At 38.6% G+C, this 12,369-nt stretch overlaps 1 protein-coding gene across 1 annotated transcript in view; it reads right to left on the bottom strand.

The window, feature by feature from the left end:
- Positions 1-12,369, bottom strand: part of CCDC6 (coiled-coil domain containing 6) — a 48,789-nt gene that overhangs the window by 17,426 nt on the left and 18,994 nt on the right. The window contains exons 2-3 of the mRNA XM_040071266.2: positions 11,577-11,726; positions 4,385-4,513 (exon numbers count right to left, since the gene is read on the bottom strand). Of these exons, the coding sequence (XP_039927200.1) occupies positions 4,385-4,513; positions 11,577-11,726 (279 nt within the window). The remainder of the gene's footprint in view (positions 1-4,384; positions 4,514-11,576; positions 11,727-12,369) is intronic.

Here is a 12,369-nt window from a genome sequence, read left to right as displayed (position 1 = left end):
CGCCACTTTTCTGCTGGGCAAATAATCTCACATTAGAAAATGGAAAGACTGAAAACAGAATCAAGCAATTTCCATTTCCTACATCACTGGCTGAAGGGCCATTGCAGCGCCTAAATCTGTAAACTATTAGTGCTAACCACCAAATTAATACTGAGAAACCCAAACAAAAAATAAACTTAGACACTTCAGGTACCAGTGCAAGCTTAATGAATGTACAACTCTCTCCTTTAAAGGTTAGAGGAATTAGTTAACGTGAGCAGAAGCAGACGTATGTTGATGAGTAATAGGGAACATACTTAGCAAGAGAAACACTGTCTAGCAAATCTTTCCATGTTTGAGTTTCCAGACGTACATTAACAGCACAGGGAACCTACATCTCAATAAAAGAGAAGTCAGATGCAACATTCTTCAGCCTCCCCACGAGGATGAGAATTTGGATCCTGACCAACACTTCATTCCCCACACAGCTGGAGGTGGAGTGGTAGGAAAGCAAAGGGCTCAGCCCCAGGAGCACAGGGCACTCTGCCTCAGGGCTCCTCAGCCAGTCTGCCAATGCTCGGGGCTGGGAACATCCAGAGGGAAGAAACTACACTATGGAAAATGTCCTGGGAATCTGCACACAGTGCTCCTACATTACCAAAACCCAGATCTCTCCTACATTGCACGGCTGTTGGCCCGACATTTCTAAGTCTGAAGGGATTTTAGCCTGCTAGCAGTGCTAACTCTTTCCCAAGGGAAAAGTTCTCAAGAAAGCCTCATCTCAAAACAATCTTAGCAAACAACTATCTTTCCCAAAACAATCTTTCTCCAGGTGGTGTTTTACTGTTTCTCTAGTTTCACCAAGGGGATTAGAGAGGTGTTGCTGCTAGTCACTAATCACGTTAAGTGTGTATTGGAACACCTTACAAAAGGTGGTAAGAATTAGACAATAAAGCCTTCTATATTTGCCTTCTGAAATACTTGGGAGTCTTTCATCTTTCTTTCATGTCCTACAGTGACAACATGGCTATCTTGATAATCACAAGATGAAAAAAGTGTGAATGCAGGTATGACCTCTGCAGCAATGGGTTTTGCATCATTTCAATGAAGCATGGCTTAGACTTACCTGCTCTTAGTCTTTTTACAACTATTTTTTGATCTAGCAACAAATAAACCCACAAGAACATACAGGTGAAAAGAAATCCGTGTCTTTTAATGGTAGGAAGAAGAGCACATTGTCATTTAAAGACAGAGTAAATTATTTATGAGCCTGGATTTGAAAAATCTAAGATTACATTTAGTATTATAGCAACCATCACCAAGGCAGTGGAGTCCATTAATTATACATCTGCTTGTAGGTGAGCGTGCACAATGGCAAAGTCAAACCATCAGCAACAGTGCACAAATAAGCCTTGTGTTGTGTCCTGAAGCTGCTCTGACAAAACACCAAAGAAACCAGGTGAAACAGATCTAGAACTCATCACCTCCAGCAATATAAAAACGTACTGGAAAAACAAGGATTTTCCTTTTCTGGTCATAAGTGTTGTGCCAGGTTCTCCCACTGTCAGGATTTTAAAGCTTGGAGGAAGAACATCTACAGCAGAAGCAACTGCAGCATCCTGTTCAGAGCTGTGAATTCAAAGAACTGGTATTTGGCTTGGTACTCTGTAGTTTCAGGTGTACTTTGAAATGTACTCCAGTCAATGAATTTTTTAGAAATGTGGTAATATTCTGAAATAAAATAAGCAGGATGGGATTATGCTCAGGACCAAGCCAGCAGCTCTGTCAATACTAGTGTCACTACAGAGGTTCAGAGCTAAATTCCAATCAAACATCACTTAATTTTCACCATTAAAACAAGGAAACAAGGAAGCATTGCTTTCTTTTCAGACCTTAACCTTCTCTTCAGAGGAAGAGTAAAATTCCTTTTAACCTTCCTCACCACCCACTTGTGTTTCTTCTTACTCTCTCTCTCACATATGTATTTACTCCAAAATGCAGTTAAAATATCCATTGTATGTGTATTCCTGTATTATTGCTTTGCCAACTTATTATTAAGCACAACTGTTCCCTGCTGAATTAGAGGTCTTCCAAATCCAAGTTGAATATGCTCATCTCTGCCTATGCCTACTATCCCAAATTTTACTTCTCTGCTTATCTCCACCCTTCCCTCTGTAGCTTTAATTCTCTGCTGCTTTCCAAGAGAATCTTTCCTGAAGATTTTACCATCCCATGTTTGTTCTTTCAAAGCAGACATAGGAGATGATTGCTAGCAGTTTAGTTATTTCTCATCTCCTAACTGCATCAATTCTAGTTTCTCACTACACTGTATAAAATAGAAAAGCAATTAAACACAGTAACAGCAAGACTACACACACTTGGCCTTTGTAGGGCAATCCTGACAGCTATTTATTTCCTCTCAAACCACTGAACTGTAACACAGAACATTATTGCTCGTTTTAACTGAGCCATTCAGTTAATGAAATAGTCACATGCTGTAAATTTCTTCACCGTTTGCCTTCAGAGAAGAATGCTCTGCTGACTTCAGGCTGACTTAAGAAATTATTTCAGGTCACATTTGAACCCTAAGATCCAATTTAACTTTTTATTAAGGAATAATATTCTATGCAACCACAAATCAGCTACCTACTGTTCACCTGTGGTGTAAGCAGTTCAGATGAAAAAAGGCAAAGGAGAAAGACAGAACATAAAGCATAGATAATTCACATTCTCTATTAAAAACATTTTAGTGAACACATGCTGTAATTATCTGCTCACTAATTAGTGATAGATCTCACTGCAGCCCAGCTCAAAGATTTGCTGGAGTTCTCCTTCCAAGCCCTGTTTAACAGGTGTTCTGGAGGTTGTGTTGCAGGTCGTGGCAATCCCTCCTCCTTAATTCCCATGACTCTCCTCACAACTTTTCTTGCTAGGTACAGCACATGCCCCAAGGCTGCAGCTTCAGCTGGTTAATTAGCACAATCAGCACTTTCAATTTGTGTGAGGAAAGAAAGCCTGCTGGAGCCCTAAGTAACCTGACATTTGCTCTACCTTGCTGTGAAAGAAAACAAAGGCATACGGTGAATTACACATAAATTCGCATGAAATTTCTATGCAAGGGCAACAGCCAAATTTTAGCATCTTCACAAAGTTTTTAAAGCCAGATACTAAAGGCCTTTGTGCAACTATGCTTTTTGAATGGTGTATCACTGACATTCAGATGTAGCAACAAGTTTCACATTTTCTGATTTCACAAGCCTGTCTGTCCAGAAGAACAAAACAAAAATAACACCACGAAGATTTCCGCTGTGGCTTATGCTAACATTTCAAAGCCTACAACAATAGTATGTAAAGCTTACTTTGCATTTTGATTAAGTGGCAGCCACCACCACCTTGTGGCTAAGAGAGTTATTTCAACCCCGTGCTAATTTCCATGCTGGGTAAGGATTTGTTGGCAACTAGGTATTCCTACCTTTTAATTTTTCACTTTGTTCCACATGTCTCTCCATATAAAATGTTACCATGAGAATCAAGAGAACTCACTCGATCATTTAGACAGCCATTAAATAATTTATCCATGTCAACAGAAAAAGGAGAATCGTACAAAACTGGTAACAATTCAGATCACCAGCAACAAGAAAGTTCCACAGCAGAAGAAATCACAGAGATAACACACTATACTTACAGCACCTGAATTACTGGACCTGCACATGCCAGAAAATCTGGAGTCCTTTAACAAGCCTACGGGTTTCATCAGTTTGCCTTTTAAGACCAAAAAGGTCTCCTACTGACAGCACTGAGATGCCTAAAATCAGACCCAAGAGCGCTCCCAATGTCTAAACATCCCGTTGAAACACAGCCAAACAAGTGGTGTTTTATCTCTGCAATCTTCATGACTGTCTAGGGAGAAAGGGAGCTGGATGGGGTCAAGCTACAAGGCTTCTGAAGAATACACACAGCTGACAACTCACACTTCCAGGGCTCTGCTATCCAAGCTGCCACCAAAAGGGGACCTAGAGCACAACTAGACCACAAACAGATCATTTACTACTGCTTAACACCATCAGAAGTGGCAGTCTTTTCTCACCACCAGCACGACTGGAAGCTGATGAACAGCAACAAGCAGCATTATTTACAAAAAGCTGCATTTGCAAAAGTTACTGCTGGCCAGCAGACATGAAGGCCCACAGAAAGGCTACTAATAGATATAATGGCCATGAAAAGACTAATCCAAATTTCTCTGAATAAATTATATTACTTTTCTATTGCTTTGAAAACTGAACTGACTTTTCTATATTCTCAATACTGCCCTGTTTCTTCCAAGTTTAAAACATCAAGCCAAATCTAAGACAAAAGAAGGACTTGTTTTTTTCTCAGTCATATAATAATGAAATGAAAGCGTTACCTGCTCCAGGGTTAGCTGCTTCGAAATGGTATCATTTTCCAGTTTTTTAATCTTCTTCATCAGTTTGTTCACCTGAAATTCCTGTTCCTGTTCTAAATGCTGCTCCAGTTCAGCTTTCTCATGTTGCAGCTAAAAATTTAAGAGACATGTCAATATTTTAAACAAATAAAAGCATGAACTTAGGCACCTTTAATACATTTATTTACACATTTATTCCTCCTGGATGTTAAACTCTCTAGTGATGCCTCTCAAAAAACTTCAAAATGTACAACCCACCCAACAGCCCTTCAAAATGGAACATTTTAAACTGCGCTGCATATTTACAAAGCAGAGAAAAGTAAATTTCCAACTACTTAATTAAGTCAAATCAAAGCAGGTTATTTTATATACTATATATAATGTATTATATACATTTCCAAAGTAAAACAAACTATCACAATGCATTTACATTATGATAATATATTTTATGCTTACAAAAGCATTAATTTTAATCTAAATGCCGCATCTCAAGAGCACCCAAAGCACAAAATGCAGATCTTAGCACTTCCTTCTCGGGGCAGCTGAAAATTGTGACTGCAGTCATACTCATGAAATTGCTGTGCAATGAGTTTACAAACAATAAAAAAAATCTCCAATTAATATTCCTATGCCATCAAAATCAAACTGTCCTGATGATATAAAAATAATAGTTATTTCAAATCAATGTTACCCATTTCCTTAATACCAAAGGGATTTTTTTGTTTCATTTAATATGTCCAATGGAAAAGAAAAACTTAACTCTCAAGGCTCTCAAGCAGATGGAAACAACCCCCCCGGTCATTTTAACAAAGTATGGCTTGGAGTGGAGTCCCTCTGAGACAGGGATCTAAGTCCTCCTGTGGATGAAACAGCGTGACCATGGTACAAACACGAGAACTTGACTCAGGGCAAAGCAAATGTCACCAACAGACAATGGTGTGATTACACTGTGTCCTGACCATCCACTGAACATGGCAGACACCTTTTTCGAGCTGCTCGTTTTTTCTGTGCCAGTTCTTCTGGCTGGCACATAACAATCTGTAAGATCACAGTGTTTAAATGTGTGAGGAAAACCTGAGGAAACACAGACACCTCCCAGCCACGGACACACATTAAGGTTGTTGAAGGAATAGTGAAGGAATAGGCTTTGATTCTGAAACAAGTTAAAATTGCTCACTTGTTAATTAGTTAATTCTGTGAAGTGCAGCCTGGCAGAGAGATCAAGGCAAAAGGCTCATGGAGGAGACAGCAGCTCACCAGGCAGACAGCAACTGCTTGGCAATATACATATGGGAAAAGTTTGGAGGTTATGTTTTCAGGGCTTTAATGCTGACATTTGATTTTTCACATTTTAAAACAAACACCAGAAGAGCAAACTCTTAGAATAAAAAAATATTGGCTTCATTTTACAAAGAGGGAGAAAAATATTACTAACATCCCCAAAATATGAGTGGTGTCTATCACCCATACAGAATAAAACAATTTTTCCCTTTTACTTCCTCTGATCAAAAAACAAACCAAAACAATCAAAATCCAGTTATTGACTAAACCTTAATGCTGAACAATAGAATTGCTAAAAATGAGAAAATATCCCCTGGTACAATACAGGTGGATAGTGTTTACTTAGTAAAGTAAAAGAGTTTTTTTCCAACTGTTTTTAATTATATGCAGTTATAATAACAATGGTCTAGAGGTATACCTGCCAGCTAAAGAGAAGGAAAAAAAAATATGTTAGAAAGTGTCACCTGGATGCCAATGTCTTACAGACCTTGAACTGCATATGAAAACTGAAGGAGAATTTTCAGCTCCATAAGATTAGATGGGTTTGGTGCACGAGAGACAGTGACTAGTCTGAAGTGAGAAGAGGGCTATCAAACACAAAGCTTAGCAGCAGGAGTGTGTACCTCAGTTCAGTTAAGTTCTAAAGAACTGCAGCAATTCTCTCTCTCCACAGAAACAAGTGTCCTCATACAACATAGGACCACATTTACCTTCCTTCCTTACTGTACTGGCTTACTTCTGGGATACTGGGAAGTGTTTGTATGAAGTAACGGAGCCAATGGATGAAGTTCCCCCTTAGAAAACAAACCCTCATTTATCCCTCAGGCTGTGACCTTGTACAGTCTATTTTAAGGGATTCCAGGCCCTCAAATGCTGTCCACTTCTTCCTTTGCTGCATCCTGAAAGTCCTATTTATTAACAAATTTGTATCAGCCGTTTGCCTCCCCCTAATGTCCAGATGTTCATCAAGTAATTGATAGATGAGCTGGCTCTGTTTATTCCGCACAATCCCATTAGCATCCTTGAGCTGACACACGGTATTTTCGAGAGCAGGAAGGGTAATAGCTTATGTTTACAGACTTGCAATTTTTTAAAGAATTGTCAAGAATCAGACTAACATAAGAAACATTTCTGTACAGACATCAAATTGCTTAACTTGCCTGACTGCACATGCTATTATCTTGGTATGTTCTAACATTTTACTTTCAAGGACAGCTACTTGGACCAATTAGCACTTCCAAAAAGATAAGGGTGTTGAAAAAAAATCTGAATTTGATTTTGAAAAGGACTGCTGCACAATTTAAAGTAACTGACTCTGTAAGATTAAACAATATTAAAATAAATTCTTCTCTGGAGCAGCCTTGTTTCACAAATGGTAAATATTCAAGATTTACTACTTTCAGTTTCAAAACGTAACTCAACGCATCCATGTTCACCGCTGCAAGAATGGATCTTGCATCACAATGCTTCTCATGATATTCTGCAAAATACTACTACCATTCTATAATGACTAAGGATTGAGGATGCTATAAAATTTTTTTCCTAAGCTTTCCAGAGACTTCATCAGGTAAACGAAAATATAATTACATGAAGTACACAGGAAAACATAGTAAATGTATATAAGGCTTTTAAGAACTTTAGCAGGGATGCATGTGATAAAGTCTTTTGTTTACTCTAAGATCTCTGTTGAGATGCATGTGCTCCTTCATTCCTGCAACACTCAACTTAGAAAATTAATAATTATGCAAAACAAAGGAAATCTATCTAATCAAATTGTACATTCATTCATTTGGCTTGTAGAGTCAATGAAAGTTACAGTTACAAAAAATCTTATTAAGCAATGGCACGGCACTGGGAAGACAGTATTATTCCAGTGGAAACACCTTCTTTGATGTGCTACCATGTCTGTTTAGAGGCAGTCTGGCATATAGTAAAGGGTTTCAAAATGGATTTCTTCTGATACTGCAAACCTGATGTCAGCCAGTGTTTTGTAACAGTAATGCACATGGTGCTGAACAGAGGGATTCTGGCTGGCTACAGCTCTGGCAGGCAGCTCTCACATTTAAAACTGATTTGATGTTCTGGGAGCTCATTCCAGAGGCCAGGCTGAATGAGAGGCATAAGCCCATACAATGGTGACAAACACAGGTCTGACAAAGCAACAAACACACAGCCAGCATGAAAAAGGCCCTCTGCTAGCTGCCTTTCAACAGAGTAACATGGCAGTAATTTTTAAACAGGCACAGAGTTGGAAATACTTGGAAAACTGAGAGTGCAAATTATATGCAGTTTAGCAGAAGCAACTCTCCTCAGTTCCAAAATGCAAAGTTTTAGACAAAACAAGAGATTCATATGCAATTTTTTCCCTTCCTCATCCAAAAGGCAAGAAGCCATTTAATGTACAGTGTCTGACAGCAGGAATGTTCTAAGTGTAGTTCCAAGTTAGACAAACATTGCCTGGCAAACCCAGAGATTAAGAGTTAATCCCAAAGAACAGTGGAGCAACCAACTGGGGGCTACTGTATTCCTGGTTGAGTCATTATTCAAAGCCTGCATCTAATTTAGCTAGAATTCCCTCCAGAGCAAAGATGCCAAAATGGAAGTGGGCATTTATGAGTTCATTATTCTCCTAATAAAGACAGAATTGCTACACTCTAGTGAGTATTGGCAACTACTGGTACTTACAAATCTCAGGAAATTTGAAAAAAAAAAAAAAAAAAAAAAAAAAAAAAGAGAACATTTTAATTATCTTACCTTCCTGGTCTAAAAAAACATTAGCCAGGAATGTAGCCCTCCACCTGTACAATGGGAAGACTATGCAATTACAGAAAAGATACTGTAATAAACTCTAAACTGATCATGTGATGTGTGCCAATTATGGCCTCTTTTCCAAAAACTGAGTTTGGTTGTAGTATCAGGATTTTTTTTTCTCCAATTTTTAATCTGTTGTTCTATGTGGGTATAATTTCCAGGATTCATCACCAAAGAACTAAAACCTTCAAACAACAGATAAACTTTCAGAAAACAGAAAAAGTCATATATTATTTTTAGTTCTTTGCTGCTTAAGAAAATTGCCTGCAACTCATCAATTTTCTAATGTCAATTTACTAAGTCCATGATCTCTGAAGAGAAGAAAAATTACTTTTATGGAAACATATGGTAATATTGAAATGTTCCCTAATTCTACAGGTAAGCTCTTTAGTGGAAGAGACCATTTCTTCTGTATCATTTATAAGCTGCCAACCACATTACTGACGTTTACGAGAATATATCAATAGTCTGGATTTTTGTTTCACAGCAATTTTATCGCATCAAAGACATAATCAAGCCATGAAATGAGATCTGCATTCAGCATGCACATATATACAGAAAAATACTTTCAATATTAAACTGTTTACTTTAGAAAGTGCTCCACCTGTACTGCAAGTCTTGAGCCACTGTGAAGGTACGAAAAGTCATCCAGAAGTATGGAGAACAGAACCTGCTGACCAGTGCAAGGGAAGGGTTAACAACATTTGTAGCATGTGCCATAAACAGTGTATGCACAAGCCACAAAAGTATCAGCTCTGGCCTTGTGGAAGAGTATAACCCTTATCTCCTCTGTGCACTGAAGTTTTCAGGTGAACCTCCAAGCAAGAAATTCCACGACACTCCCCCTTCACAGGCAAACCAACACCACCAAGACACTGACAGCTGTTCTCTTTTTCAAGTTACATGGGTTGTTATTCAGGGAGGACAAACTCACAATTTACTTTCAAAAATTGCTACCTGATGGTGCTGAGAGAAATTACACAGCTTCAGGATGAACTATTTGGAACACAGGTGCATTTATGAATTGCCGTATTTTAAAATCTTCTGGTTGACATAACCATGTTTATCAAAGGTTAAATGAAGCTTACAGCAAAGCTACATGGAATGAAATCTAAGGCTGCAGGTGGTGGTCAGAATTTTACCTCCATACTCTTGTAGTTATGACTACACAGCTTTTTCTTTCAGCAGAAGCCTGCAGCTTGCCTGCTGAAAGCTGGGTAATATTTATGGGATGATGTTGAATCCACAAGTGAGGATTTTCTCCAGATGCTGTATGAAAAGCAAGAGTAACTCCAGGTTTATGTCTGCATTCTGTTTCAGACGCTTCTCTGCATCCCTCTCTCACCAATGAGAATGAAATTGCACCCATTAAGGGTTTCCAACAGACAAACAGCACAACGCTCTTGTATTGTTTCATTCATAAAAATGAGCCAAACACCCCCTTGGCCATTTTGAGAACAGCGGAGTGTTACCTTTTTCTTTAATTTGGGACAACACTCAAAGTCCACAGCAAAACAGAATAAAAATTATTGTACTTTTAAGTTGACAAGAAGTTGATATTTCTCTTTGCAATGTGTGAACCTATTTTGCATAATTTTAGCAATTTAAGAATGCTAAAGATAGTTAAAAAAAACCTGTTAAAACAATCTTATGAATTCTAGGGAAAAGGTCAAGCATATTTGAAGCAAAATAAGCATTACTTGATACAAAATTTACTTGCTGCACAACTCTGTGTTACAAATTTGTGTGCAAGGTCATTATACGACTTCAAAACCCTTCAACTAAATCAGGTATAATCTATGCTTTTACTTTTGAAGTAAGCTTTAGTTTCCTCTTTATAATGTATAGTACAGTCCCACGTGATCTGTAACAGATTTCTACACCTCCCTTTCAATTAAACAACATTGTTCAATGTACCATTTCTCCCTTTACTGCAAGACTCTTCAGTGGAAAGCTTTTTCTATAGTGATATCCACATCTTACTTCAATTAGAAAAGAACAGTTGATACCCCTATTTTACTGCCATCTGCTTCTCCGTGTTTCATGAAAATGTATGGCTTAGAAACCAAACACGTCTCTTACTCAGAAACATTCTTGTCAGTCCTCAAGAACAGCAAGGGGAAATAGTAATACCAAGTAAGGGATATTTTATCTTGCTACTGAGCTTCCTGTGTGATAACAGGCACCAAAGAGACAAAGTGAGAGAAGGCCCAGTTTTCAGTAACAAAAGCGCCAGATGGGATTAGCGCTAGTGGTGTTTCCAAACACTCTATTTCCTAACTGCAGGGCGAAACATGCCTTCAGTCTCCACCTGCAGAACACAGCAATGCTCACAACATACAATTTTAGCTCCTTTTAAAGTGCCAGGTTTTTCATGACAAAGCTTAGAACTAATGGCGTGAAAAAAGCTCAGGCAGATCAATTAAACCCTCCCCTGACACAGTACCCTGTCTGCTACAGGGGCCTAAAGCAGGCATTTAGGCAAGACTGTGAGAATAACCACATAGAACACTTCCAACAGATACTTAACTGCTTTCTAAAAATAAGCAACTTGGGTAATGGAAAGAAGTTTCTCTGCCACAAACTGCTCGAGCATCTTCAACTTTTTACTGCTACCATCAAAGTGATGTGTTTTAATTCAACAGAAGCAATGGTTTTGCTACAAGTATGGACAAAGTCACAGAAAGTTTCCTTCAAGCATCACTGCACATACTGTAGATAAAATTTAGTATTTCAGGACCTGTGTTAAATATCAAATATTCCAGAAAATCAAGTGTGCTTCATTAACACTTTAAACTAATCGGTAACTCTTGTCTGGAAGACAGTTGACATTTACTGCAAGCTTCATCCATTTTTTGCATCAGTTATACAAGCTTTCAGGTTCTCAAAGCTGAGTTCACAGATGCAAACTTTAAAAAATGTGTTAAAAAAAAAAGGTCACTCACTACACTTCTTGTACTTTGCTTTTATCAAGTGTCACCTTTTCAACCTGACCACTTTCCTCAGAGTGCAGTCACACAAAAGTTCAGTCACCAGTCAGTCCTGAGGCTCCTGGGAGAAACATCAGTAAAGCACCAATTACCTGCATCAGCTTTCTTGAGAGCTCATTAGTGAGAAATTCCTCTTCCTTTTCATAGTTTACTGCAAGTGTTTCTTTTTCTTTCTGCAGAGCTTGAATCTTCTTAAATAGAGTATTACTGATGAATTCCTCTTCTTGCTCTGCCCTTGCTTGCTGTGAAATAAAGAGATAGTTTTTAGAAAAAATGGGGCAAGTTTCCTTTCAAAAAAGCTGCAATTATTCCATTCCCCTTTAAATGCCTAACATCCTGGAGGCTGGACCTAAAATGCTTTTATATAACCCCTTTTATAACATTATAGCACCTTTTTTCTTTCTTTGTTTTCAACCCTTTAACTTGAGAAACTGCACTGGTGCTTTAAAGTGGCTTCCTCCCAACCAAATGCACAAACTCCCCAACCTTACAAACTTTGTAAAAAAGCATTACAGATTCAGACACCTATTTTTACCTACTCTATGCCTGGAAAGGAACCCCTGTCTAAATGCTTTCCATGCCACAGCTCAGACTGCTGCATGCACTACTGTGCCTCCTTTTCAGATCCCTTAGACTGAGCTCTGCTTTCCAGGAGTGGAATAATGCTCTTCCTCTTTCACCCCGATATGCGAATTATCACAGGAATTCCTACCCCACCACCAGGAAAACAGGAATGGCACTCCTCACAACTGCTACTCCACTGCATACAACAGCAACTCACAAAAATGCCATGGGGCAGCTTTACCCCAAGCTACTCTGACAATTTCCATTTCAGCTTACTGCTAGCACCCTGCACTGCTCCACAGAAAGCCAGCCTGGGACACT

The sequence above is a fragment of the Hirundo rustica genome, chromosome 8 (assembly GCF_015227805.2).
Source record: "Hirundo rustica isolate bHirRus1 chromosome 8, bHirRus1.pri.v3, whole genome shotgun sequence".
Taxonomy (NCBI): Eukaryota; Metazoa; Chordata; class Aves; order Passeriformes; family Hirundinidae; genus Hirundo; species Hirundo rustica.
This window is presented reverse-complemented; position numbering and strand designations above follow the sequence as displayed.